Genomic DNA, 27,819 nt, shown 5'->3' with positions numbered 1-27,819 from the left:
GAACGTGCTAGCTCGGGTTGTGTTCTGTTTCCACCTCTCTGTATGCGACCTGACACTCAGCAAAAGTGAAAGAAAACAAATTCAGGGATTGCAGTCTTCCTTGGTCCTTAAGTAGACATCACAAGGGTTGATGGCATCCCCCTCTGTATAGCATTCCTGTGAAAGGACTCATTCACTATCCTTAAATTTTTTTTCAGCCTACTGTGTTAAATATCATCATTACATTTGGTAGGCATCCTAACAGAACTGCAATACAAATCTGTTTCACTTGAGAAGCAAAGCCTACGGTTCCTTAGGTTTTATAACATAGTGCTTAGTACAAATTCACTGAATTTTTCCAGTGCTTCACTATGTGATTTTAGGAGTCTATTTTCCCCAGTGGCATGCAAGTACTAAAATTGCACTGCATTGCATTTTGCTCTCAGTAGGTGGGAAAGTGCATACTCAATGGGTTATTTTCCATTCTTTATTTGAGTTTTATGCAGCCACAGGTGGGGGGTCTTTCAGGTGGCTGCCTAGGTTCACTAGGCACTTTAGAGTCATAGACAAGTTTTCTTAAAAGGGTCTTACAAAACATACCCATGTTGTCAATCATGCAGTAAAAGAATTTCATTCTGTGTAAATAGAAATAACTTTCCAAGTCTCTCGAACTGTAAAAGGCAACACATGAATATCAACAAAAAAAGGCATCAGCCATCATCTGGTGGCAAGGCATACAAAACAATTTCACTTGTTTATACTTATTGCTTACCTCTCTGTCTCCTCCCCTTCCTCTCTCCAGGTGTGATCTCTCTGCTTAAGGGCATACAAAGCTAATGAAGGATGTCATGGTACTTTCTATCATTCACTTTTCTAGCAATGAGGCTACTAACAGAACACAAAAATATCACAAAACAGGAAAAAAAGGGAAGTTGTCAACCTACTTAAAACTTGCTTTCAGAGTTCTGAAAGGAACTTTGATCGGGAAACATACTATTAGATCATCAATATAGATATTCATATCCTATCAAATGTTGACAGCTTTCTTCCCCAAGAACTTACAATGAAATCATACAAAGATACCCCTTTCTTTCCTGAAGGCAAAATTCAAGAAAGGAACCTTCACCAACTCCTAGCACAGTGTGCACACTGAACAAAGAAACGCAAAATACATTGCGTCTTTTTGTCTGTTCATAGTTTCAAAGAAATGTATATACTATAAAGAACCAACACAAAAGGGAATAAAATAGTTTCATTTCTGTTATGTAGATGGCTGCCCTTCTGACTATGCAGGAAATTCCTTTCCCCCCCCTGAAAAAACTCAAAGTAAGGTTTTACATGTATTCACTATGTGGGAATTAGTACTTTATTTCTAATGACACCCATGTCCTTTTCATTCAGCTCAGCAACACTAACCACAGGACAGTGGCCTAGGTCACATAAGCATCCTATCCTGCTAAGCAGTCTAAATCCTCAGAGAAATGCAGATCAAAACAGAACACCCAAATTATTTTAATCATAAGCAATGTGAAGAATTGTGAACAATATTCAGATGCAGGACTACTTTGTGTGCATGTCTTTTTTCTCAATAGAGGGTTCAGCTATTTAGAAACTGAGATGTACAAACTCAAAAATAATATTTTATGTCCCGTATGTTCAAAGGCCTATATTTGTGCATCAAAAATGGTAGCAGTCCATTAGGCAAATTACTTTTCATAAATAATAATCCTGGTCTGTAGAATATTTTGTGACCATACAGTAATAACTCAGATGACAGGAAGCAGTTTTGTCTGCAAAAGCATCAAGAATCTCCTGAAATTTTCCTAAAAAAAAATGCATTAAGTGAAACAATGAAAACTCACATTTTCATTACAGACTCTAATTTCAATGAGAAAACACCACCTTTAATATTTGATACACAGACTCTTAAGATGAGGCTGATATTTACTGCCTCTGGAATTAAAACATGCTCATATGACAGACTATTCAAATGGAACATGTACTGTAAAGATTTTTTTTTTTAATCCAATAGTATAAAGCTTTATCCTGTCTCTGTAATACAGAACAGTAGAGTCTGTAAGGAATATAGCAACACGTGTCTATATGTTATTAAAAACAGTAAATTCCCATTTAAACAAGGGTTACAATCTGCACTAAACACTCATTAATGGCTATGAATCAAAATAAGGGGGGGGGGGGGCTTGTAGCAGGTGTGCATATCTATGAATTTCAATACATTGTAAAACTGTCTGTAGCCAACAGCTTCATCATTTGGCCTTTCTGAGCTTGGAGACAGGCAATTTTTCATGATTTTACTATTTCTGGCCAAACAAAAAGTTTTTAATTAAATATACCACATGATTCCAGATGTTTATTTGTTCCAATGAGGCTGTAAAACTGCCTGAATGATAAAATTGGAGGACTCCTGCAAAAACAGGCTAGGCTGGAGTGCTAACTAAACATGGGGATCTCTCAGGAGACTGTATTTGCACAACACTGCATGTGCTTTGAACCTGATTTCTCTAGAAGGGTTGTAGTACTGTGGCTTATGACTGGACTTCCTTATTGTAAAATATTATAAGGCCAAGTGGCAAATTTACTGAACTTTTTCTTTTTTTTTTTTTAATTGCCAGTTGCACAATCATTGCATCATTAGTTTTCCCACATACCTAAAGATTTTAGATAGGTTTATGGTTTTGGATCCCAAGTTTCCACTTATAGAAGCCAATGTTTTGTACGTTTTTCTGCCACTTCATATTCACGTTTCCTGGAGCTTGAGCATTCTCATGGTTTCTTATTGCCAGCATGACAAAATGAGCTATGTTGTAAAACATCAGACACTTTCTACTCTACTCAAAAATATGAAGTTACATTTTTTTCCTCATTAATCATATTCCCTCTGATGTGAACTTGTACGGGTGAATGGGGCCCAGGATGACATGTTAGTTTTGGCAAACATAGGAAAAATTGCAACAAAAATCTCAGAAATTATGGGAATAGGGACAAAAATATGGAAAATGGTCAGGTCTTCAACAATATACACTGTGGAAAAATTAAAATCTCTATAATGTTTGGAAAAAAAATGCTGATGATTTTGACAAGCTGCCTGAGTCTTAGACTTCTAATTCTCATTAGATGCAGAATGGGATTTTTGTGCCCAACTCCTTAGATATTTAATAAAATTTTAATCTAACTGATTAACCACTTAATTTCTCTCATTTTGTATTTTAAAGTCTTGCTGCAGAGAAACACCCATATTTTATTTCCACAGAACTCACTTCTGAACAGCTTGGTCATACCCCCTGGATTCACTTTCAAACCACAGAACACAGAAGACTCACATACTAAAGTATGTTGTAATTGAAAACTAAATCCTAATTTTTCTGACCATCAAGGAAGACTTTACACAAAACTGCAAGTCACTTTATATATCATCCCCAACTCATTCACCCTACCCTGTTTCACATGACTAGTTGCTCTCATCATTGCAATATACAAGATAACACTACATTTTTATGCTCAAATTTTAATAATCTACAGTATCCTGATTCAAATCCAACATTCCTTGTATACACAGACAAGAAATTGTTGATCCTGTAAGTGACAAGAACATGAATCCAATGACCCAGAAAATGTATTTCTTGAACCATATTTGTCAAGGTCACACTCAAATCCAACCACAATTTATTCCACATTTGGGAAAGTCTCTGTGCTTTACAGAGAAACATGCAGGCACTGGAAGAGACTATCACTACTGAGCAAGTGAGGTAAAATGGCCCACAAAAGACCACAACCATTGGCAGTGGTTCTATTCCAGTAAACAAATAGATTAGAGCTCGGGAGAGGTACTACATGAGGCACTCCTTAATTTGCTCTTTCATTACTGCCCAGCGATAAATCACTCCATGGTTGAGAGCTGAATGGATCATGTGCATGTGTACTGGATCTCCCCAATTCCTTTGACAGGCAACATTTTTGACTGTGTGTCAATTCACACAACCAGGACTGATGTCTAATGCATTTGCAGACTCTGGTCAAATACTAATACAGGTGGGCTTCTGTTATCAGATGGAAACATTTCACAGCAGTAAGCCTCTCTAAGGAAACGTGCCTTCTAATATATCTCCTTATCCACATTGTTTCACTCATCCTCTCTACCTATTCTTCTCCCTGCAAAGCAACCATATCAGAACTGAGGAGCCAATAAACTAGAGTGCAGCTTAGAAGGGAATAATCAGTTACAGGTATGAAACTATCTGCACCACTGAAGAAACAGACATGGGTCAGTACCGTCCATCTCCTCTCAAAGTGTGAAGCCTGGCAGGTCTACAAGTGCAAGAAAGGTCCATCCATCAGTGGCTATGAGAAAGGCCTGGTTTGACTTTCTCTCAGATGCACCAGAAACAGCTCACAACAGAGTTCTTTAAACATCTGACATTACATTCTCACATGTCCAGACTGCAAGGACTCCAATCCACCTCTCATAGATTTTTCTCTTTTGAATCCCAATCACTAAGGGAAGCTAAGACAGGGAAACAAAATATTTTCTTAACCAAATCTTCTCTCACACTGCCACTCATCTTTACCATCATTGAGCTTTCCATGTTTCTCTCATGTCTCCTGTGCTTCCATTAACGTCCATTTCCCAAACTGAAAAACAAAGCAAGGCACTAGAACCCACTTTCCCATTTTATACAGGCAAGCCAAATGAGAATATTTTTTTTATTATTTTTTTTTTCATAACAAAGTTCTTATTTTAGTCTTCTCCCACAGTGCCAAAAAGAGGATTTCCATCTACTCCCCTTAAGGCTAAGTCATGAGCACAGCACAACTCACTGTTGGGATATATTTTCTGGCATTAATAGGAAATGTCACAGCTTATTTTTGAGAGTTCCTGCCCCTGGAAAATATGATCTTGTCTGTTCTGTGCTACTGTGAATTTCTTTTGTTGGTTCGTTTTAAGTTTATTTATCTCAAGGTCAGAAGATCCTCGCTTAAGGGGTATGCAGTCTATCACTCACCATAACATCACCCAGCTTAAAAACTATAGTATTTTCAAAGGACACCTCATGTAAACTAACAAATTTCTGACTATTCGCAGCACCTCTGCCTGATACAGAACTTCTATAGATTGCATCTGCTTGCAGATCTCATTCATCCTTAGTTAACAGACAAGTTAAAGCAAATACTTCTTATATGCATATATAGACATGTTTTGTTAAAAAATTGTTTAAGATTCCTTACATTAACTGAATGATAAAGTACTACCCACAGATTTTTTTTCATTATTATTATTATTTTTTTGGACAACATAAAATGAGTTGCTTTGTGCAGATATACAGGAAAATTCAATTGATAAGCATAAAGTGCAGTTCACATTAAGAAAACTAACTAATTATGATAAGTTGCTACATAAATTGCTTTGTGACTTTCCCAGCAATCAATTTCAAACTCTAAATAAGCCTCTGGCTTGAAAACACAATGAGTACCTAACAACTGTGTCAATAACAACAACAGAGAAGACTGCAATGATAATATAAACAGGATAATTATCTTTCTGGAAGTAAGTTTTTATGCAAACCAATTTTCTTTTATTTTTATGTCTGTGATATAACGACAGCATGGCTTTTCAAAGTGCATGTGTACTGAGTTGAAAGCCTTCAAAAATAAGAACTTTGTGTATTAACATTTATTATTAAGAAGTGTATGTCAATGTTGTAATTTTAGTTCAGAAAGTTTAAGGTATTATCTTAAAACTCTAGATCCAATTATTGAAGGATCAGTAGACACTATTAGTTCCAGATGAACCTGAGAATATTTATTTCTAAAGTATGAGCGGGCTGAGCAAATTGAGGTAGAACAAGTAAATCCCTGGAGGATAGTTTGGGGCTTTAAAGCATCACAAACTACATTACTCCCTCTGGCCCTCCAAAAATTCTACCTTTTTCCTTCAACACCAAATTTTGATATTAGTAGGTCTCCTTTGACATCTATTGGATTATAAATTCCAGCACTACTGGATGGTTAAATGCTTGTTGTACATCCTGAAGTATAATTCTGTCTTGATCTAGTGCACATCTCAATTCCTACAAATCTAGTAGCTGGGCTTTATGTATGATACATCCTAAAAATCAATCAGAATGCATTCAGTATAGTCATACCAGTCATTACTGAAAATTTAATATGTCAAACATTCTGAGTACAATAGCACAGTATCATCATCACAGACAAAAAAAAAAAAAAAAAAAGACAGATCAAGTTCAGGTGTCTAACAGATTATATGCCTATGTGCTTTTGCTTGCTTTGCAATGTGAAAGTTTGGAAAGATCTCCATGCCAAATCAAACGTTCAGCATCCCCCTGTTAGACAAAAAGAGAAACTGAGAGCAGAAAGAACCTCTCTTTTCCTTTGTTCAAAAATGCTTTATAAAATTACCTTCAGAGGGTTAACAAGCAGATTAAAAGTATTCTGTCCCTGGATATCTGGGCATTGCTTCCAAATGCAGTTTATGACTTTCAAACTCAGATGAGACTGTTTCAGAATATAAGAAAATGTGTCTGCCAGTTGACTCAAACATATTGGTAAAACAAGTAACAATTTGGGCCCTCATCATTCAAATATAAAACGAGAAAATGTAATGTCTGTGCATACCAGAACACTTGGGTAATTAACTGAATGGACACCAAAACAGGACAGTGGATTTGTTCAGGAAGTTCTTACAAGCCAGAATAGATGGGAACTATTAAACCTTGGCACAAATCCAAAATAAGGCTCTAAAAACTACTTACATAAATACAGGCTTAGTTTTTAATGGAAACTGCTTCTTCTTCCTTTTACCAGTAAGCTATGGGGCAGACTTAGCACTGGTTGTTCCCAGAAACAAGAATGCAAGAAAAGGAGTCATTTGTAAAATGTTACTGGAAACCAAATGGCTTTGGCAAATGAATAGGTTTTCAAGTAAATCAGGTAATAGACAATGTTATAAAATATCTGTTTGTACAAAGGACATCTAGCACTTTTTTTTTTAATATGGGAAAACCAGATTTTCATGATTTAGTAATATTGCTTCTCAAGAGAGAGAATGATAAATTACTATTTTCCCCTCCAACTGGAAAGCACTGTACTTTTTAGAAGGCAATTTCAGTTTGAATGCTTAAACATAACAAAGGAACTTCCTTACCAAAGATGCCATTATGAAAAAGGAATATACAATCTGAGGGGGGTGGAGCATGGGGAACCTTTTTCCACATATCAAACAAACTATCCTTAAAATTACATTCTTACTTTTTAAAAAATTAGTTTCAACTAGTTTCAACTTTCTCTATTTCAAGATTTTATATGTACACAGTTACTAAATTGTTGATAAGGAACAGAAAGGTACCTGGGCCATATATACAAAGCATTAAAAAAATAATTCCATTAAAAAAATAATTACATGAAGGAACAAAATTTTTGCAGCAAGTTGCTACTAAAATGCACAACATTTCATTACTTTTGTGTATTGGGACCATAGCCATTTCTACTTAAAAATAACAATAAGTAACTGATTTATTTTTTTTCTTAAAGGTAGATCTGGAGAAGCAGAAAGAAAGGTGGGGTCCACTTTGTTCCATCAGAGAATTTTAAAATTAGAATACAAGCAATGGAATTTAAAAATAAACGAAGCACACTGTACGGCAGGAGGATGTGTCTTTAAACTGACTTGTTTTATCTGGGTAAGAGAATTGTATAAATTTTACACAAGTTAATCACTCGTGTCTAAAACCATATAAGATGAAATACAAAATGCTGGTTTAACAAAGAGCAAGAAAAGACCCTTAGGAGTTTGAGATCACTGTTTTGGAATCAAAACAAAAATAAAGCTAGCTATAAAATTACCACTTTGGAAGGCTTGCCTAATGGGAGAGCAATTAGATCTCATAAAGAATCAAGTCATATCGCTGTCAGGTGCCTAAAACTTGCATAGAAGGCTAATATATTTTCTGCTAAAAAATATGATCAGTGGGACCAAATAAAGGTTCAAATTAGAAAACTGGGTCTAAGCAACTAAGTAATTTAAGGAAAAACAACTTTCCCAAGATAGGAAGAAATTTTCTAAAACTTAAAAACATGTATCCAGTATTTATTGCTCTCTTCATGTACTTATATATTCAAGCATCATAACACTTGATAGAATATTTACAGTGATTATTCCTTATCATTCCATACACTGGTGCCACACTGTCATATGTTATTTCTGTGGACTCTAAAAGCGAGAGAAAGATTTTTACAATTCCCGAATATTGCCTGTACGAAATATTGAGTCAATCTCAAAAGACCAGATCCTGTCTGGAAATAATATGCTGTACGCATAGACATGAAAGCTATAAGATGCATGGTGCAACACATGCAGAATTATCTATGAATTTTGCAGGTAGAGAAAAAGCAAATAGAGTGAAAAATGTCCAAGTAAAACTGTATCGTTCATATACATTCAGCTTGCTCCTGCTACCCCTTCCAATCCCCCCCAAATCAATTTACAGCTGTACCAAACCATTTGCCAGACTTTCAGATTCTGGTAAACAAGTTTCTCCAGGGACAAATAAGAGCACTCACAAACTCACAGCATTCTTCTTTCCAGTTTGCATTGAGAACTGCCAATATTTACATATGCAACAGCTGATTCAATCATTTTTTACAACATTGAAAGCACACAGTAAAGAAAAAACCTGAAGATATTCAGAATCTAAAATAGCACTAAGTATTTCATTCTTTTCTTGGAGATTTTTCTATTGACTCCAATTAATCTTTTATGGGCTTGTGAACTTAGAGATTTTTCTTTGTATAAAAGAAGTTGATTGAGTTAATGGGGCCTGCCAGCAGGTTGTTCCAAGCTTTATTTACACCACCTGGAATTTTGTAAAGTTTTCTTAATTATTTCCTTTAGAATATATTTTATATATATATATATATATATATATATATATATATATATATATATAAATTTAACAGATCATGCTAACAATGTCTCTTCCAGGGACAATGTTACTCTTTTTTTGGATGACATTGTCTTCTCCACTCACTTTATTTATAACTGTGCTTCAAGATCAAGGAAATTTTCAGCATATGTTTATCATGCAAAGCAGAGTATTTCTGGGAAGAGTTAAGACAGAAGTAATAAAGAATTATGTGAAGAGTTGGGGTAAAAAGTTGATAATTTGAGGAACATCATTTTCCCCTTTCATAGTAAGAGAGCAGGCATTCCCAAACCCTAGATAAGACAGTGGTACTTTGAATCTGGTAAGCTCCAGCTCTGAATGCACACCTGTATGAAAACATCTGCAAATTGTTTTATTACAAGAGAAATCAATCAATAATGCAGGCACACAACTTCTGATGCTTAGCGCTACTGGCATTTCTTTCACCAAGTCAGATTCCAAAATCAGCTGTGAAGCCACACTTCTAATTCACTATCATCTATATAAACAGATCTGAGAATATCTGTCTTTTAATGGTACTTTTCATGTATTTTTATAGAACTTGGGCACTTACAACATTCTGTCATTCTACCTATTGTCTTACTAGACCCTAGCCATTTAATCCAACACCAGAAATCCAAATTCAAAGCAAATATGCTTACCTGAAAATCAAAGCCACAATATATGTCTTGGGAATTAGAGGGGCAGTGGGTTGCAGTTATTTTGTTTTTTTTTTTTTTTTTTTTGTTTTGTTTTTTTTTTGTTGTTGTTTTTTGTTTTTGGTGGGTTTTTTTGGTTTTTGTGCTTTTTTTTTGTTTCTGTTTTTGTTATTTGTTTTGGTTTGGGTTTTTTTTGTTTGGTTGGTTTTGTTTCTTTTTTTTTGTTGTTTTGTTTTGGGTCTGTTTTTTTTTTATTAATTTCTTAAGAGCGGGTTTGTGCTCAAAACCCAGGATTTTGGTTTGGTCCTTTCTCTTTAAAAAGTACTCGTTACCATGAACTTAGTGTCAGAACACAACACACTACAGCACCTTCAGGACATCTGATTTCCAGTACACTATATCAATTTACACCAAGACCAGGATGCAGCTTCACACCCATCTTTAGCCCTGGCACAACGACAGTGATATAGACTGGAACAAATTAAAGTCCAATTAGTTGCCTTCCTCATCCTTCCCACCTGAATCACGGACACTTGTTCAGTTGCACTGCCTGCCTGATTGTTTCAAAAGGTTTCAAGTAATAAGGCTTTATACTAGCACTGCCCCAATCTTCTGCAGCGCTGCAGAATTTGAACATACAGTAAAACTAAGCTACCATCAATTCATAAATGTAAAACTGACTGATTCTGGTATGCTATACAAAACCTGCCTCTCCACAAATGGTTTACAGGGAAACAATGTGTAATGTGGGAAATAAATAAGAGTATTGTTGCTCCAGTTTAAAGCTGAAAAATGCATGCTTCATAAATTTCTCCTTTTTAGAACAAAGGTAAAATAGCTTGGAAATCATCCTTGCTGACTACTTCAGTTTTTCACCTGTTCCCTGAGCTTTTTGCTCCACAGGTATGCAGAAGGAATGTGAGAATTTGCCCAAGGTGCTTTTTAAGTTCTAAGGGCTGGTAAAAAAGGAAATTGAATGCTGATCCACCTTTAATGTTGAAAAACAGAGAAGAATCCTTTTTTATTGCTACGAAAATGTGTTAACATTTCAAAATTATAGCCTTAAATGGTTAAACTGACAAAAAGTTCTCTCTTTGCAAATATTAGAAAGTTTACAAATTCTCTCAAAATCACCAATGCTGCCTGTAATCATCTACTTAGCAATATTTAAGTACTCTAATCTCTTTACATTTTTCTCTCTCACACACAAAAAATATCACTGAATGTTATTGTCCATAGATTTATTTGTTTTCCCAACAGACTGCCTTTAAATCCTATTTAATATGAGCTAAAATCTGTAGTCCTAACAGGTATGGTTTTCTCATCTAGCGCTTGAAAGGCACAGTGTTCTCTGTAAAGTGCCAGTGCAGCAGTAACAAATACAGAGAAGGCCTTACAGCAAAGCTTCTCACCTTGGAGCAGTTCATACCAATAATAGTTCAGTTCATACCTCTGTGATTGGTGAGGTCTCTTGATCCCAAAGGCAGAGGTGTATAGTGAATCTCTGGAGAGACAGAGGCAGCATCACTGGAAGCCTGTGTGATAGAACAAATATTGTCAGTACTCCAAGTGAAAGTCAATGATTATGCAAAGAGGATGCACCTGCAGGATGAGTGCTATGATGTGGTTACAGGTGCACAGAGTCACCAGCCATGGAGAATTAATTTGTTTTTGTTAAGGCTTCCTGCAATCCTTCAACATAGCTGTACTCACAATTATATTAGGTATCGTTACTAAAAGAGCATTTTCATACAGCTCACCACTTCAAAAAATTACCTTCTTTATCACAAAATCTTTGAGCAATGTTAAAAATGTTCTTATTGGTGAAACAGATTAATATTTACCTGAACGAAGTTAGGAGTAAGTCCACATATAAGAAAGGAGACAGAAAACATAATGCTGGGATAATATACCATACTTTTCAAAACTAAACAAAAAAATTATTCTGCTTTTCCACTGTCCTGTGAGCTAAATGAAGGGATCTCTTAAAAATTATAATGCCTATAATGCAAAAAAGTTGACAAGTATGTAGAATTACTAATAATAAACACTTAAAACCCACACCATAAGTCTAATACATTTCAGGAAGTACCAGGACGACTTGCTCAGAACCCTTAAAAGCAAAATGTTAAGGGAGAAGAAAGGAAATCTAAACCTTCCCCCGTAACAAAAATTTCAAGATCCTACGATTCCAATTTAAAAAGATTAGACTATGGAGCTATACTTCACAGTAAACCAATCTTCATCCAGTTGGATGTTTCAGCTGCAGGAAAGAGCAATATAAAGCCAAGCAAAGCCACATTTACCATCTTGGGGTTTTTTTTTTGTCATAGAGCAGCAGTGTTACATTGATAGGAAGAGATATGAAAATAAAGGAATGTGTTGGTGAATATGAGTCGTCATCACAGTTTTTACAATTCAGTTTAAATTAGATGGGTTGAGAGCATGGTAGTGATATGTCCAGTTTCAGGTATAGAGTTTGCTCAGGAGTGTTTGCAATCTACCCACTGCAACCTGCATAAAAAGATGATGGGTTTTAATGAAATACAGAAAGGACAGTGTTCACTAGAAATTACATGATAATTTCTAATAGAAAAGGCAAATAAAGACAAGAAATAAAAAGCTAAGCTATTTCTTGAATCTCATGATAATTTACTAAAGGAAGTCTTGAAAAAATAATTGCTATCTTCTATACAGGTTTTTCCCTAATGATATATTGGCTTACCAGCTGCAAAAGTCAAAACAATCTAACTCGATCTTATGTCTGATTTTGTAATTAATCATATCCTCAAAATTTAGAATTTTTTTAATTGAAATTAATTCAAAACCCAATTCACAATATTGGGTTAAGATAAAAATATAAAATAGGACTATAATGTTTTGGAGAAGAAAAAGCTTCAACACTAATTCAAATTTTAACTGTCAGACTAAACCTGAGAACAGCAATCAGAAATCCACAATAATGAAAACTAATCATGGTAATAGTTTGCTGAAGGCTGTAACTTAGAAAGCTTCTTTGTCATAGCTGTTGGACTCCTAGATGATAGATATTAAAATGTTAAGAGGTAAATAACTGGGTAGATTAACATACTAAGCTTTTGCTCTGGAGACCAGCTGTCAATTTCTATGTCAGGCCATAGTTATAGTCCCGTTTTTGTCCCTAGCAAAACTCAGGTCATAACAGGAAGATGAATCATGCATCAAAATAAACACCTTAATAGAGACAGGTTTGCCTAAACAGCAAGGATGCTATTTATTGAATATGAATAAAAATCTAGAAAATCCTGCCTTCACTGACTCACCAGTGGTAATATACCCTTTTCAGGGTACCTCCTTTTCAGAGAGATAATGCTATAGACACAACTCTCATCATCAGCTAGAGTGAATAATACTTTGGTTTTAGTGAACTATAAGCATGAAGCTCAATCTACCCTGGACTACGAAGTATTGGAAATCTTCCCTCTGAAGACCAGTATGAGCTAAGGGCACATAACATCTCAGAGGATAAGATAGATTCCCCTAAAACCCAGCAATGTGACATCCGAAAAGAATTCCAAGAACAGGCATCCGTTCACAACTATTTGTTTTCTTTGGGCAGAGTTGTTCTAAGACAAGAAGAAAAATGTCACCAACTATTTAACATAGGACTTCATCCCTGCAGATCACTCCAAAAGCTGGAGGAATAAGTGGTCTCACTGTACACTTTTGATGTTATCTGCCTATTCAAGTGTACTTATTGGAGCCTCTGATAATAGTGATGGTTTCTCTTTGGTACTTTTAATCTCAATTTAGACTGTTGACAGCTTGATGATAGGTTTTCCTAAAATTACTGGAAGAGACTTTGCCTTTTCAGCAACATACCACTGAGTGAGCAAAATTCAAGAGCTTCTAAAAAGGATATTGGAGTGAAGGGGCAATTTAGCTTTATTTCCAATTTTAGGAAAAGCAAGAGCAGAAGGGTTTGTTTATTGGTGTTTTGCTGTTATTTTATGTACAGTATATAATTCCCTGTCAAATATAGAATAGTTTTCATTACCTTTTAGCTAAACATTCAGTTGGAGCAACTTTAATTTGATGGAATATCATCCAGTTGTTTTGCATGAACAGTAGCTGGAGTTCTGAATCACATTTCTGAGTAAGCCTGTGCACCAGCAGAAAGACAACTATTTGTTTTCCCTACCACATACTGATGTTTGGCCCTAAGCTATTTTCCAAAGAGATTTGTATAGATTGTATTATTCTTAATATTCATTGGAATATTTTGACAGTGACAGCATTGGCACGTGACAGTTATGTTTTCAAGTGTTGGTGACATATTCATCAGTTCTTGTTGCAGTGGAAAATAACTACAAATACAAACAGCTTTGAGGGAAGCTGGTTAAAATTGGTGGTAACTTCAGTTTTATAGGAACAGGTCACTGAATAGCTCAGTAAAGAAATTCTAACAGAATTATTACAGGAGAATCGTGTATTCTTGCAAGCATAAAAGTCATCCAAGTTTTACAGTGTATCATAGTGCAAGGTATAAAAGTCACAAGGCCAATAAAGTTGGCTCCTCACAACCTATCCACATAACCAAACATTTGCTAAATTGAGGTATCTCTGTCTTCATATTAACCTGTAAGTTTTGTCTGAGCTAAGAATTGTTGTACCTGATACTAAATAGACAGATTATAAAAGAGATTCAGATTTTCAAACCATGTTCATCAAAATTATAGATACTGTAGAGGCCACAGTAGGAAAAAAAAACAACCAACCAACCAACCAAAAAAAAAAAAAAAACCAAAAACAAAAACCAAAAAAACTCCCCCCAAACCTAAACTTTAAGTAATTTTAAATAAAGCAATGGTTATTGCTGAGGCAATTTTACTTTCTGTTGATGAGTAAGATGTGGCTTGATATTAGGCTATATTGGCTGTAATGGAATATCATTAATACCTGTTGATAGTTTATATTCTTCTATCTGTGTCACATAGGTTGTATTTGCAACCAACTATTTCTCTAATAATATTTACCCTTATTTCTAAGGCATGCCACAAACTCTTTACACACCTATACACATCAGTAACTGTAGTAGCCATTAATGTATTACACTTGAAAAATTTTACAATACAAGAAGAGAAGCAGCATGTTGGCATGTTCCTCACAAGGGTTCAATAGATATACAGTGCACTTATGGAAAGATGTGATAAGTAAAATTATATCATTACACACCTACATACAAAGGAAGATTTCCTTTGCTAGATACATATAATTCCAAAATATTTTCAAAGGACGTCACAGAGAGAAATCTTAGTTTGATCAAGAGATCATCCAAAAGTGAGATGGTAGAGTGCAGAATGACATGTGGTAGTAAAAAATAAAATAATTAAGAAAATATTATTTACTGTAGAGCTGAAGACACAGATTAAGGGTTCTGTTGTATCTGTTACTTCAGAAAGATTTTAAGTGTTTAGGATTTCTACTTTGCAACATGTTTCTCATCTAGTATGGAAATATCTCAGATCTTCAGCATTTCAGAGTATGACTCATTTTTTTTTCTGGGAACTGATGAAGAGGCAAATTTCTTGGGGACAGCATGATACTCATTCTCTAAGTATGACCCACAATTATCAAGAAATCTTGTGTTCTGTGACACTGTTGTTTATTTTCATTCATCATAGTTTTAACACCTGTCAAAGTCATCTAGTAAGGTCACAGAGAAATGACCTTAGCAATTTGAAAGCTTGTTGCTTCTCATTCAATGATTTACATTCAAATAAAAATGGAAAACAACGTTGTGACATTGCAGTTATCAGCCCAATGGTACCTAATCACGCTATCAGATGCAAAACTTGTATTTAGTAAGAAAGTATGATTTATTTCAAAAGATTTTTAATATATCCACAGGGAAACTACAATTAAGAGTGAAGGAAATCACTGCATCATCAGCTTTTAAACTGACAAAAATATTTCTCCAGAAAGGTATATGATTAATGGGACAATCTGTGGTACAGTTCCAATTTATAGGATCAACTCATACTTGCTTTTGAAAAACTTTTTTTTTTTATGTAAACAAACAGTAATATTTTCCTGATAAGCTTATTCTGTCTCAAATGCACTCATTGCATAAAATTAAACATACTTTAACAGATATATGGCTTATTATAATTTTAAGAAATGTCCACATAAACTTCTACTTAGGCTAAGGAATCATTCTGGATCTCTTGAGCATATATATCTTCCCCAAGAGAGACAATGGCAACAGTCTTCAATCATTCATAAATAATTCAAAAACTTGCTTAAATATTTGTGTACTAATACATCAGGGATGTGTCGATTCAATCCCTTTGTAACACTGATGGCAGCAACTCGCATGTCTTAACCTGTGAGTATATTGAACCAACATGACTTGTTCATATTTGTGAAAAAATGTACAGAAATTTCCATGGAACTCCTCCTCAAGATTTTTTCCCCCAAAATTTTAGATAGAACTAACCAGAAATTAATTGTTTATAGATTAAATATATATATATATACAAATCATGCATAATTGTGCAATGAGCAACACTGTCTAACAACAGAAAAAGATTTAAATGTATTAATTTTGGGTTTAATTTATGACATGCTTGCAAAGAATATTAAAACAGTACTTTAGAGGGACTGTTTCTTCCCATGAGTTTGCAGAGCACCAAGCACAATGGGGCTTTGATTTCACTGTGAGGTCTTTGACTCATGATAGCAGAAAATATTACAGAAAGCAACAATACACCAAGTCTTTAACCATTCCGTCCTAAGGAATGGTTAGGGAAGAACAGCTTTATTTACAAAGTATTTGCTTTTCTATGAACTCAGGAACTATACAGCCAGTGAAAGAAAGGGATAAAGAGAGACTAGAAAATATGCAAAAGCAGGACCTGACAGCACCACTATATATGTCAGGCTACAAAAGGTCTTGCTTTCCTTTCCCTAGCTGTGAACTAGGCTAGAGGTCTCAAATGGGCCAGCTGGAGTTTACAACCGATCCCAACACACTGTTAAGTTCTGGAAAACCAACAGCTGGCTCAGCAAGTTTACATGGAGAGACAGCTGTCCTTGAAAAAATGGGATTTCCCTATTCCTCTGCTTCACAGCCAAGCATAGTTAACTATGAATTATCAGTTGCCTTTTCTAAATCTCCAGCACAAATTAGAGTCACTTTAATTAAAGAGGAGAGGAAGAAACAAATGTGTGTTGTTATCATAACTTGCCTGATCTCTACAGGTTTAGTGAGACGACCTCCTAACCTGCAACAGTAATAGTGATTTATTTTAAAATTGGGTTTTAGAGATTTGACCACAGTACTGAAAAATAGATGAACAGACCAGATGAGTATTGGATGAAACGTGAGGAGGAAAAAGGTGTCACCCACTTTAGTCTCAATCTCATGCCTTAAACTGTGCTTCTCATATTTTGCTGAATGTAACAAAGATCTGAATTACTTTCTTTCATCAGTAGCCATTTTTAAGAAAATTAGAAGTAGTAATTTCACCAGTCCTAATAAAGAAGACAAACACAATCTGCTTCCTCTGAACTAATATGCCATTTTAATTTATTTTTATAAAAGTATCTCATTAGAAAGAATTTCCTAGGGAAATTATAGGGAGTCTTTTCCCCAAGTTTTTTACGTATTAATAATAAATAAAATTCATGAGACAATAAAGAAACTTAAGGGCAGGTAGTGGTAGGATAAGGGACTTTTTGGCTTTATGCTTTTTTTTTGTTTACGAATATAATGCAAAAATAATTTTTCAAAAAATCATCAAGAGTCTGACCTTCTAAGTCCAATGCATAACTTTTATCATGATGTAGAAATGACAAATGTTTTTCTAGTATGCAAACACAAAGTAAAGCTTGAAGGGACCAAAAAAAAAAAAAAAAAACCAGGAAAATAAAAACACTTTGTAACATTTAGAAGAAAATGGAGTCATCCACACACTGGCAACTGACTCTCAAGAGCCTGGGAATCTAATTAGACTGAAGAAAAGTTTCATTTGTTTAATCCCTGAATTCCACTTTTCAAGGAATAACCCCCCCCAATATTTGGATGATACTAGTAAGGGAACATCCTGTGTAGTATCAAGATATACTGTACATCTGCTGCAATGAAACAAATTTGTAGAGACCAATGTTTGAAAAATACAAATGGTCTGCTATTTTTGGCAACAGCAGACATTCCTTCAAATACTTTCAGCTGCTGAAGGAAGTAAAGGGGGAACTGTAATTCAGATAAGCCAATCCTCTTTGAATCATGGTTTGAGAAACAATAAAATTTAAATGACTCTGCTTTCCAAATTAAATCTCTCTACTAGACATTTCCTTTTTGTATTTCTAAACACAGGAATAAACAAAAATGTAACTAGTATTTATACCTATGTTAGCAAAAAATACTGCAACCCATTGCAGACATTTTAAAATTTAATAAATAACACAAGTGTTTCAGTCATAATCGGGACTGCAACTTTGAACTTAGCAAATATTCATTCCAAACATTTTAGCAGCCTATTTTCATATCTGATGCTATTAATAGAGTATGCCAAATTATTGTAGTACTAGGATGACAAGGAGAACAGTGATCTTACATTTTGGTTGGCCTTCTAATTCCTTTAACAAGAAAAGGCAAGAGAATTTTGCTTATTTAACAGAAGTAGTGGAGCTTAAAAGGATTCAAAGCATTTCAGAATATATTTCCCTTATTCTCATATACAAGAGATTATCACTTCTCACTTGAATTTACCTTTTGGTTTTCACTTAATGTTAAATTGCAAGGTTGAAAGCAGGGTGCAACTGGATCAAAAATGTAAATGAATATCAGATAATTCTTATGCATTTAGGTTTAATTGAGTGTAATCGATATGTCTGGTGTGCAGCCAAATTCAACTATTGTGAAAAGTACCTAATGTATGGACATTATTTTTGGACTACTGAATGCCAGAAAATAATGAGCTGGCATTCAGCTTTGGTGAATCAGACCTTGAATTTTCATCTAAGAGCAGATTTGAATTATTACTGAAGATAAGGTGTAAATGTGCAAGGGAATTTTATCCATGTTTCTCCCATGAATCATAAATGAGGAAAAAAATTACAGTCTAAATTGCACTTAAAAGGAATAAAGTCTTTTCATGTCATACATGATTTATCATAATGATCTCATTTTAAGAGTACTGTGGTGTATCTTGATTAATAACATTAGTAAGCATGATGAATAGCCTCTTTAATGGTAACACAGAATTTATTGGCAAAATCCCTACCTCTACCAAAAAGGGTGGGAAGTAAAACACACAGCAGCTAGTAACTTGCAGAAACATCTTAAGTAAACTCTATCATATGTATTTTGCATTTAAACACCCTTGAAAATTTGTAATTTGAGTTTATATTCAGGTTCATTTTGAAAACAAGTAACAGGTTTTACCTACTGTGGCAGCTCTATCCACTGCAAATGTCACTTTGCAGTTCCCTGTAAAACAAGCTGAACTCGGCATGTACTGTAAGAGGATGTAGTGTATTAAGGTCTTTCAAGAACATTGGCCCCATCCCCTTATGACCTTTTTCAATATCCTCTTCATTTTGCTTTAATATCCTAAATGCTTCCCTTCTCCCATTACTCCATCTTCCCCTTCTCCCCTCCCCCCTGTTTTTTAAAGCCTGCTCCAGTCTGCCCTAACTAATTTCCTTCTGGGATGAGAGATCAGAGGCCTTTCTACCACTGTTCCTTTTAGACCTGTGAAGCCCTCCTCGTAATCCTGCTGTTTGTCCACAATTAATCTTTCCAGTTGCCACATTATTAACACTACCACCCACAGACAGAGGATGCCTGAGCACGGCTGGACACTCACTCCCCACTAGAGCATCAAAGTTGTCAATCAAACACTAGTCAGAAAGTTGCCTGCTGTCAACATCAGAGGTTTTCATCCTCTCGTACCCACTGATCAAACATTTTTCTTCAGAAGATTAATTCCAAGTCCCCACCCATTTCCTCCCATATCCTCTTTCCCTTTTAGGTTTACTCAATGATCCATCTTCTGTATGGAAAAGGAAGCAGTGTATAATAGAAATCTTTTCAAAACAAAAGTTCAGCATAACTAAATTTAAATTACAGTTGTTATCAACCTCTTCCCCCTCCCACACATGTTAAACACCTTAAAGAGCTTGGATTAGACCTAGTCACAAATGCCTTTCTTTGATCAAAGGCTCCAAGACTTTACGCAAATATAATCACAAGGCAATGACGGCATCTAAAGAGTCTGAATTGATTTGTTCTACTGTAACATATAGCATACAAAAATGTGTTAGGTTTTTTGACTTCCAAGACCATTTTTTTTTAATTTATATCAGTGAAAAGACAAGAATTTTAGCATCTTCTTAACACTATTTTTTCAAGCTCAGTAGAAAAAAAAAGTGACTTCTTATTGCATGGTATTTGCTTTGTATCTTTTAAAAAATTGTGTCTTAGCTACCTACATTTAAAACCAGAAAGATATAAGATTCTGCTGCTCACTCCATTCAGTTTAATGAGTTGAAGAAAAAGTAACTTCACTGTTATCACCTCTCTAATCATATATCAGATTCTAATATTTTCATTTGTGATGAGTTAAGCTTTACCGCTCAAGTGGCTCAGTATCTTTCATTATGGTAGATAACAGGATCTGTCCCTAAAGGAGCACTTAAACATTCTAGCAACACAACAGTGAATGAAAGGAATACCTACTAATATAATCCAACAAGCAATCTATTCCCTGTAAAACTTAATGCTAGGTTTTAAAATAAGAATAAATCCATTTAAAATCACACTACAAAATAAATTCAAATTTGCTAAATCACACTCATGTCTAAAATAGGTTTTTGAATGCTTTTTCTTCTCTTTGATCAGTATTAATGAAAATCAGGAAATCAACAAAAGACACCCAAAAGTATAAAACGATAAAGGAAAATATCCCGGCCTCGACTCCTGGTCTCAGTTTGGGAAAGTATCCAAGCAAGAAGTATACATTTTATCTTGCATTTCTTTACAAGCATCTTTACCTTCTTCACCTTCTGGGAACACACGTGCTAACTCCTTTTCATTTACAGTATGTAGGACTCAATAGGCTTACATACTAGTAAAATAAAGTCCATGGGGAAAAAAAAAATATTAATAAACCTATCATACCCCAAATCAGAAAACTCTGCAACTGTTGTTAGAGAATTCTGAGTTGTCATAAACAACTATTCTTTGAAGTGTCTTGTAAAACCAGCCTCAAATTAACTTCTAGGTGCTAGCAGATGCTATCCTTTTTCTAAGTTTCCACCTCACCAGTGCCCAAGCATGCCATTTATTGCATTTCACTCATAGCCCAACAGCCCTGAAGGAGTGAAACAACAATACCAAGTTTTTAGATATTACAACTTCAAGAGAAGGTGAAAAAACATAGGTAAATCACTCATGTGAAGGGAAGTACACTGGTAATGTATTAGATTCCAGGTTTCCTTCAGTCATTCCCTGCAATATTTTTCAACCACTTATATCACAACTACAAAACACAGCACTATAGGAGTAATTGCTGAGATTTATGCTATGCTGTGGCATAGCAACAGTATACAAGCTACATATAAACACAGATGAGGAACTCGAATACATATTACATACAATACAGTAATTTCTTACTTTTCATAGACCTGTATTTTGAAATAGAGATGATTCAGAACTTCTATACCTGGTTTGTTTGTTTGTTTGTTTGTTTTCAAATCTGATGTCCATAGATTCTTCACAAATGAACACAGAATCAGCAAAGTAAATTGCTTTTTTTGGATAGGAATCTCTGAGGCTGTTCCATAAATTATATCAGTAACATAATATCATCACTTGCAAACACATTCAATGACAATCAGAGAAATGCAGAACTGTGTATATGTTTCACTGACCAAGAAAAATTGTTTGCAATGTTAGAGGTTTACTTTGCTTTGCTATTCATTCTGCTGTCCCTTGCTGGCTTCATTTTTTTCAGAAGTGTGGGCGATGCTGCAAAAATGAAAACTAAATTCTAAAATTTATAAGATAACAGTAGTTTAATGTCTATTGTTCACTTGCACTGCTCTCCTCGCTCAAAAGGCACAGAAATTAAGAAATGGGAAGATTAAAAACGCTTTCAAGGCTTCATTCTGTCATGGTACCGGGTTGCAGCTAAAACCTCTTGTCACACTACTTAGTCGGCAGAAGGGGGTGCTGTAGTGTAACCTATTTAAAATGCAAATAGAGTAACTTTTGTAACAGCAGATTAAAACTAGCATTTTATTCACTTGGAATACCCATAGCATACTGAATGCTGGAATCAGACTTGTCACTGCACACCACAGGTTATTAATAGAGCTCAGAATGGTGTTCTTAAATGTGCAAGTTAAAAGTAAATAAACAAAAATGGATTTATCTGTGGTATTTGTTATCTGTGAGAATTCAGCAAGGCCTATCTTACATTGCACGTTTGTTTGTCCAAGATCACTGAGGTTCAATTTTTTTTTTTTTTTTTTTTTTTTTTAAGTATTTGACTGACAGACACTTACCACAGTCAGAAGTTCTGGGATATGTGATCTATAAATTAACATTCTAGAGAAAACCACAGTTATTTTCAACCTGGACAAATAAATCTATTAAATAAGACACACAGGAAAGAGTCTGCAGTGCACAATCACTACTTTCTAATAGGCCTTTTTGGACTCTCATATACTGCCAGCACATGAGAAAACACAGTCGAAGGCTTCAGCAGAACCAAATCAACACATTGTGCTATGGCTTTACACTTAATTTTCCTACAATGTCAGGTGTTAGGGCAGGCAAGTGGATTTCCCCTCTATGTTGAAGCCAATTCCTCTGTTCTTCATCTCGATCTCTCAGAGATTCATCAAAAATGCCATTTAATTACATCTCCTCCCGCCCCTCCTCCTCCCAAAAAGAGTGTAAACATGACTCCTTTTTATCTCCTGATACATCTGGACAAGTAGACAATGTGCTAAAACAAAATAAATCTGCCCTGACAGTCACATCAAAGGGTTCAGCTAGGGGCTTGCAGCTACTTAAGGCACAGGAATGTTGTTGCTAAGCATCGCTCTACAACCTATCAGTCCCTTAAAGAAGAGCTTTTTTCTTTCAGAGGGAGATGAGGAAAGCTGGAGAGTGGGAACCAGACTGCAAAGGGAGATTGGGGATTTTGGAGGATTTTAAAGCTTAAAGTGAATTGTGTAAAGAAAAGGGGGTTTGGTTTGGTTTGTTTTGCCTCTTGACATACAGTCTACATTTTGGGAGAAGGGGGAAAGTAGGGGAGGAAGAAGGGGTTAAAACTTGTTGATGAAACCTTCTGAATTTTCCCCTTGGATAAAACCAAGCAAAGTCTTTGATATCCTTTTTCAAATCCCTGTACTTACAGTAGATACAAAATAGAAAGATTGTGACCAAAAGCAATAGAGCTGGAATACCAAGCCTGTTAAAAGTATATTGCAAAACGCATCCCATGCCCTGCTTTTCTGTCAAGCATTTGATAAATACATGTATGTTCCTAAATACGTGAAACCAGGAACATGTCTGTATTTACTAAACATGCTCTATAGAGAAAGAAAACTTTTGATACATATGCACATAACACAATTTGATGCTCGATTTACTAGTAAAAACTATTCCCTTTGGAGAGAAGCCTTCACTGAAATCATCAGTCTTCCACACCGTGCCCTGCAGGACTTGATTTGTACATGTTTAGTGCTTAAAACTCCAAGGGAAGCCAAAGGAAAGTAAAACCAAGCTAAAATTAGACCTTAGAAACATACTAATTATAAACATAATCGTGATGAAATGGACAGCTAAAAGTTCAAATTATGCTTTCCTCTCACAGACATAGAAACATATCCAAGACAGATAGACAATCCAGCCTGGAAAGTATGAAATAATTAGTTTCAATGCTTAATCATGTTCAAGGTAAGCTAAGACAAACAGTAGTTTGCTTACAGCAACGCTGAGAGGTGAAAGAACCTTGATTACACAATTTTGGCTTTTAAAAACAGCTTAAAAGTTTTAAAAATCCTCTTTCCTTTTTACGAATTAAACAAAGAAAATGTGAAATGGACTCATTCTACATGCAGGGTAACGATCAAGAACATGAACAATTACTGAGCCCATGATATTACACAAATAAATAACACTTAGCATTATCTTCAGCACTATCATATTTATTAAACAGTGACTGAGGGTAGCAGTAACCATTTTTATTGTCCCATATAGCTCTTATTTTCTAATTAAACAGAAGGTTATTTCCACTGCCAATGCAGTCATTTATCATATTTGAGTGTTACATAATATTTTTTGCCAGCCAAGCCTGATTATAAAGTGTTCTGTGTGGTGAACTGTGGCCCAACTTGCTTTCCTGTTTGGTAATCATAGAAATGGGCCATTTTGTGCTGTGTTAATAAATAAACTTTTTGCAATTTCTCCTAAAACATGATAAAGCTTATACTTTGTCCTACCCTCTAGCTTCAATACAAGGGCAATGAGCTGTATTATTAAAGATATAGGTCAAGCAAACCGCATGATTTCAATCCTGTGGGGTGTTTTAGAAACTGTTGTCATATTACTGAGATCATTCTGCTGTTCCTAATTATTCCTCTTGGTTGCTTCACATTTCAAGTGATTTCTCTCACACTTATGTCAAAATTTATAAGCTGCTCTGTGTAACAACACTACATTATTTCCTCACTTGTTATGGTAATATAGGACAGAAACTAGGAGAATGCTTTAATCCAGCTGACAAGGATAATGTAGTCTAGAAATGTAATAAACTTTGTATTCTACTAGAGTTGTGTTTTTTTCCCTACCATGAAACATTTTATATACATAGACATCTTAGGAAAACTAATTGCTACAATAACTCGAATATCCTCTTATCTGAGTTGCTTTTATCAGAAAAAAAGCATCAGCATTAAAGTGTTCACTCCAATAGTTTCTGCATTCTCCTTATTCCCATAATTGTTATTCTGCAACATTCTGTTGACTGTACTGTAAAACTACATACTGCTGAAGGAAACCTATTTCCAAGAAATCTGTGCATCACACAAACAGTGCAAAACATTTGTAATTAACAGGCTGGGCTTTAACACTGCTGTAACACATCTTGGGCTGACTGGCACAAAATTTTATTTGCACTAAGTAGCTTGAGACTGGGAAAACATAAAATCAACTTTATGTGATAGTTTCATGTTCTAAAGTGTCTTTTCAAGGATTTCAGAATGTAAGGAAAGCTGCCAGTGGAAAAGGTCGTCTAATGAAAGGCTTGAATTTTAAAGCTAGTGTGGGTACTGCTTACTGTGGGGGCTAACCTAAGGAAGCATCATTTCCTTCAGAACATACTAGAGGGTACAAAAGTATGTTAAAAAATCCACACACGCACACACACACACAAAAAAAACACCAACCAACAAACAAAACAAAACAAAACTCCAGTTAGAAAATGTCATATAAGTAGCTCAAACATGACATCCATCCCAGTATTTCTAGGGATAATCTTTCTGAATTAGCTTGTAACGTGCAATTTGCTGTATTTGTCAAATGTCCAATGGGTTTTTAAAATACTTTTAGTCATGAGCAAATTGAAGAAACACTAACAGATCTGTGAAAAAAAGACCTACTGCCTTATAGTTTTGTGCTGTATCATCATGATAATATGAGAGCAAGTCCACATCAAATTAATCAGAAAATAAAATAGGAATAGGAGCACTGGTCTGTAGTGACAACCTTTAAAGGGACTTTTTCCAGATCCATGAAAAATAATAATTGATTGATCATGCTCACATGAAACAGAAAGGAGGCAAAGATGAAGCTAGTGTTGTTCCAATTAAAAATACCAACAGCACTGTCAGGAAAAAAAAAAAAAAAAAAAAAAAAGAAAGGAAAAATACAGAAGATATTTCTGGTTTTATCTCTGTTCCTACTTCTGTCTTCCTTTACAGAGTTGATGACCTGACTGAAGATAAACTTTGCAAGGTGTGGAAATGTGGAGGGAGCAAGAGACAGAAAAAATATCTTCTGAAGGGTTTCACATCTGGATCCCAATTAGAAGAACTGGAGTCCTTGTCATCTCCTGACAGGGCAAACTGTTCATACATTTATAAAGTGAGATTTCCCTCTTCTATGATGACTTCTGTCCCAGACAGAAGACTCGGTACATATGAAAGACACACTTTGCCTCTTCCTTTTGGCTTTTCAGCTACCACCTGTCAATATGTAAAACTATCTTGAAAGCTGATGATTTTAAAAGCGCGTCTGTGTTCAGATTTGTTTCCACAGTGGATAGCCAAAAGAAGGGAATGTCACAGCCAATTTTAAAGCTGAGCTCTAATGGAAAGTGTATTTAGGCCTTATGACTTACACAACATAATGCAATACAAATACAGGAATTTGACAGATATAAATCATGCGATTATCCAATATATTATTATTTTGTAAAGCAACCGCTTAGAAAACAGAATAAAAACTCTGATGGGAATGACTGACCACAGGAAGAGGAACTGATTTTAGGATCTTCATAAATGAAAGCATAAGAGGTAAGAACTCATACGCAAAAGCCTTAAACTACAGTGCCAACTGAGCAGTATCACATTAGTAAATTTACATAGCTTTTGTGAATCAAAAGAAACTAAAAACAGTGGGAGACACTAGACACTATAAAAGGGGGAGGCAATCAAAAACAGCTATGGAAAATATAATTATAAAAATTTGTTAAAAACAAAAAACACAAAGGCGAAAGTGTGGTACACAAAATACACTGTTGCAGTGCTAACGCTTTAGGATCACTTAACTCTTTCTAAAATAATGTCCTACATAAAGTACTTCAGAGCTGCCTGAGACTTCTTATCCATATTTATATATCAGAAATTCATAACAAATGGGAGATGAACTCCATAACATACTTAACCCTGCTAACTTTTATAATTACTTTTCTTGAACTTATTAATAAATTATGTCCATATTTAAATTTTATTTGGAAAATACCTTCACCGTGCATGAAAGGAGAGAAAAAACAGCAGAAGAGATGTTTTATCTCAGAAGTCCTTTTCCAAGCTTGTGTGAGGGTTTTTTGGAGTTCAGTCTGGCCATAAAACACCAGTAAGTGAGAACTTTTTGTTTCTAGAGGTGACGGATTTCATGAATACTGTCCTAAAATGCATTGGCTTCTCTCTCTGTGAGATTCTTTCTATGAAGAAATGTTCTAAACAGTGGTTCATATCCATAAAAAACAGAAAGTACTTGACAAAGTCTATCCCTCAGCTCTAGAAACTATTCCCCCAAATTTGCATAACTTCAGTTCATACTGCAATTCAGGGATGAGGGGAGGGCTTTTTGTAAGACAGAGTAACTGCTCACTTATAGGACTGTTGAAATTTTCTTGGTTTAAGCTGTTATTATGGTTACTCACACAGCTGACATGTACTGAGCACTTCCAGTCTTGGCTAAGAACCTGCCATCTATATACAGTCTGTCACAATTCTAAGAAATCTGTTCCAACAAATTAGCATTGCCATTAAAATTCTTCTTTTTTCTACCCTGGGTGCATAAGCTTCAGATACAACAGCTGGTTCTTTTCATATCCACTGCCCATTAGATGGAAGCTCTGAATCTTATTCCTCATGCTGTTGTTCACTTGAGGTGATACTATTGACATAGTGTGATTCACTCTCCTCTTCCCGTTCTCTTGGCTACCCAAGATAGACAGAATTTCCTGGAATTTTTCACCATAACTTATGTTATCCAGTCTTCTAAGGAATCACTTGCGTTGTCTCCCTCAGTTCTCTCTTCAGTCTCACAGCAACTTTCTAGAATCACAGGCTCCTCCAAATCTGAACATGGTGTTCCAGTAACAGTTGTACCACAACACAATTATTGTTGTAACACAATACAATCATATTAAAATTTCCCCTCATATTTGATACCTTATAGTAGTATCAGATGTGTGTCCTAAAATCTAATGATTTTCTGATTTGTCTCACTAATAAAAAGGCTATACAGCAGCAGGCAAATAACTGATCTCAATGAAAGCATGTATACTTTATCAACATAAAACCTGTTCTCTGGTACTTAATTCACTGAATATACGCCATGTTGAATTTGTACTATTCTAGCTTCTTAATCCAAATAATGTATGCCATATTTGCTTAATTAAATCACAAAAACAAATGAAAGTCATTGTTGTTAT

At 35.1% G+C, this 27,819-nt stretch overlaps 1 protein-coding gene across 1 annotated transcript in view; it reads right to left on the bottom strand.

Annotated features, from left to right (window-relative positions):
• LRMDA (leucine rich melanocyte differentiation associated) overlaps nt 1-27,819 on the bottom strand; it is a 690,027-nt gene that overhangs the window by 98,469 nt on the left and 563,739 nt on the right. The window contains exon 6 of the mRNA XM_042792209.1: nt 11,046-11,130. Within this exon, the coding sequence (XP_042648143.1) occupies nt 11,046-11,130 (85 nt within the window). The remainder of the gene's footprint in view (nt 1-11,045; nt 11,131-27,819) is intronic.

The sequence above is a fragment of the Tyto alba genome, unplaced genomic scaffold, assembly GCF_018691265.1.
Source record: "Tyto alba isolate M040663 unplaced genomic scaffold, T.alba_DEE_v4.0 Super-Scaffold_1, whole genome shotgun sequence".
Lineage (NCBI taxonomy): Eukaryota > Metazoa > Chordata > Aves > Strigiformes > Tytonidae > Tyto > Tyto alba.
The sequence above is the reverse complement of the archived record's forward strand: the minus strand, read 5'-3'. Positions and strand labels throughout refer to the sequence as shown.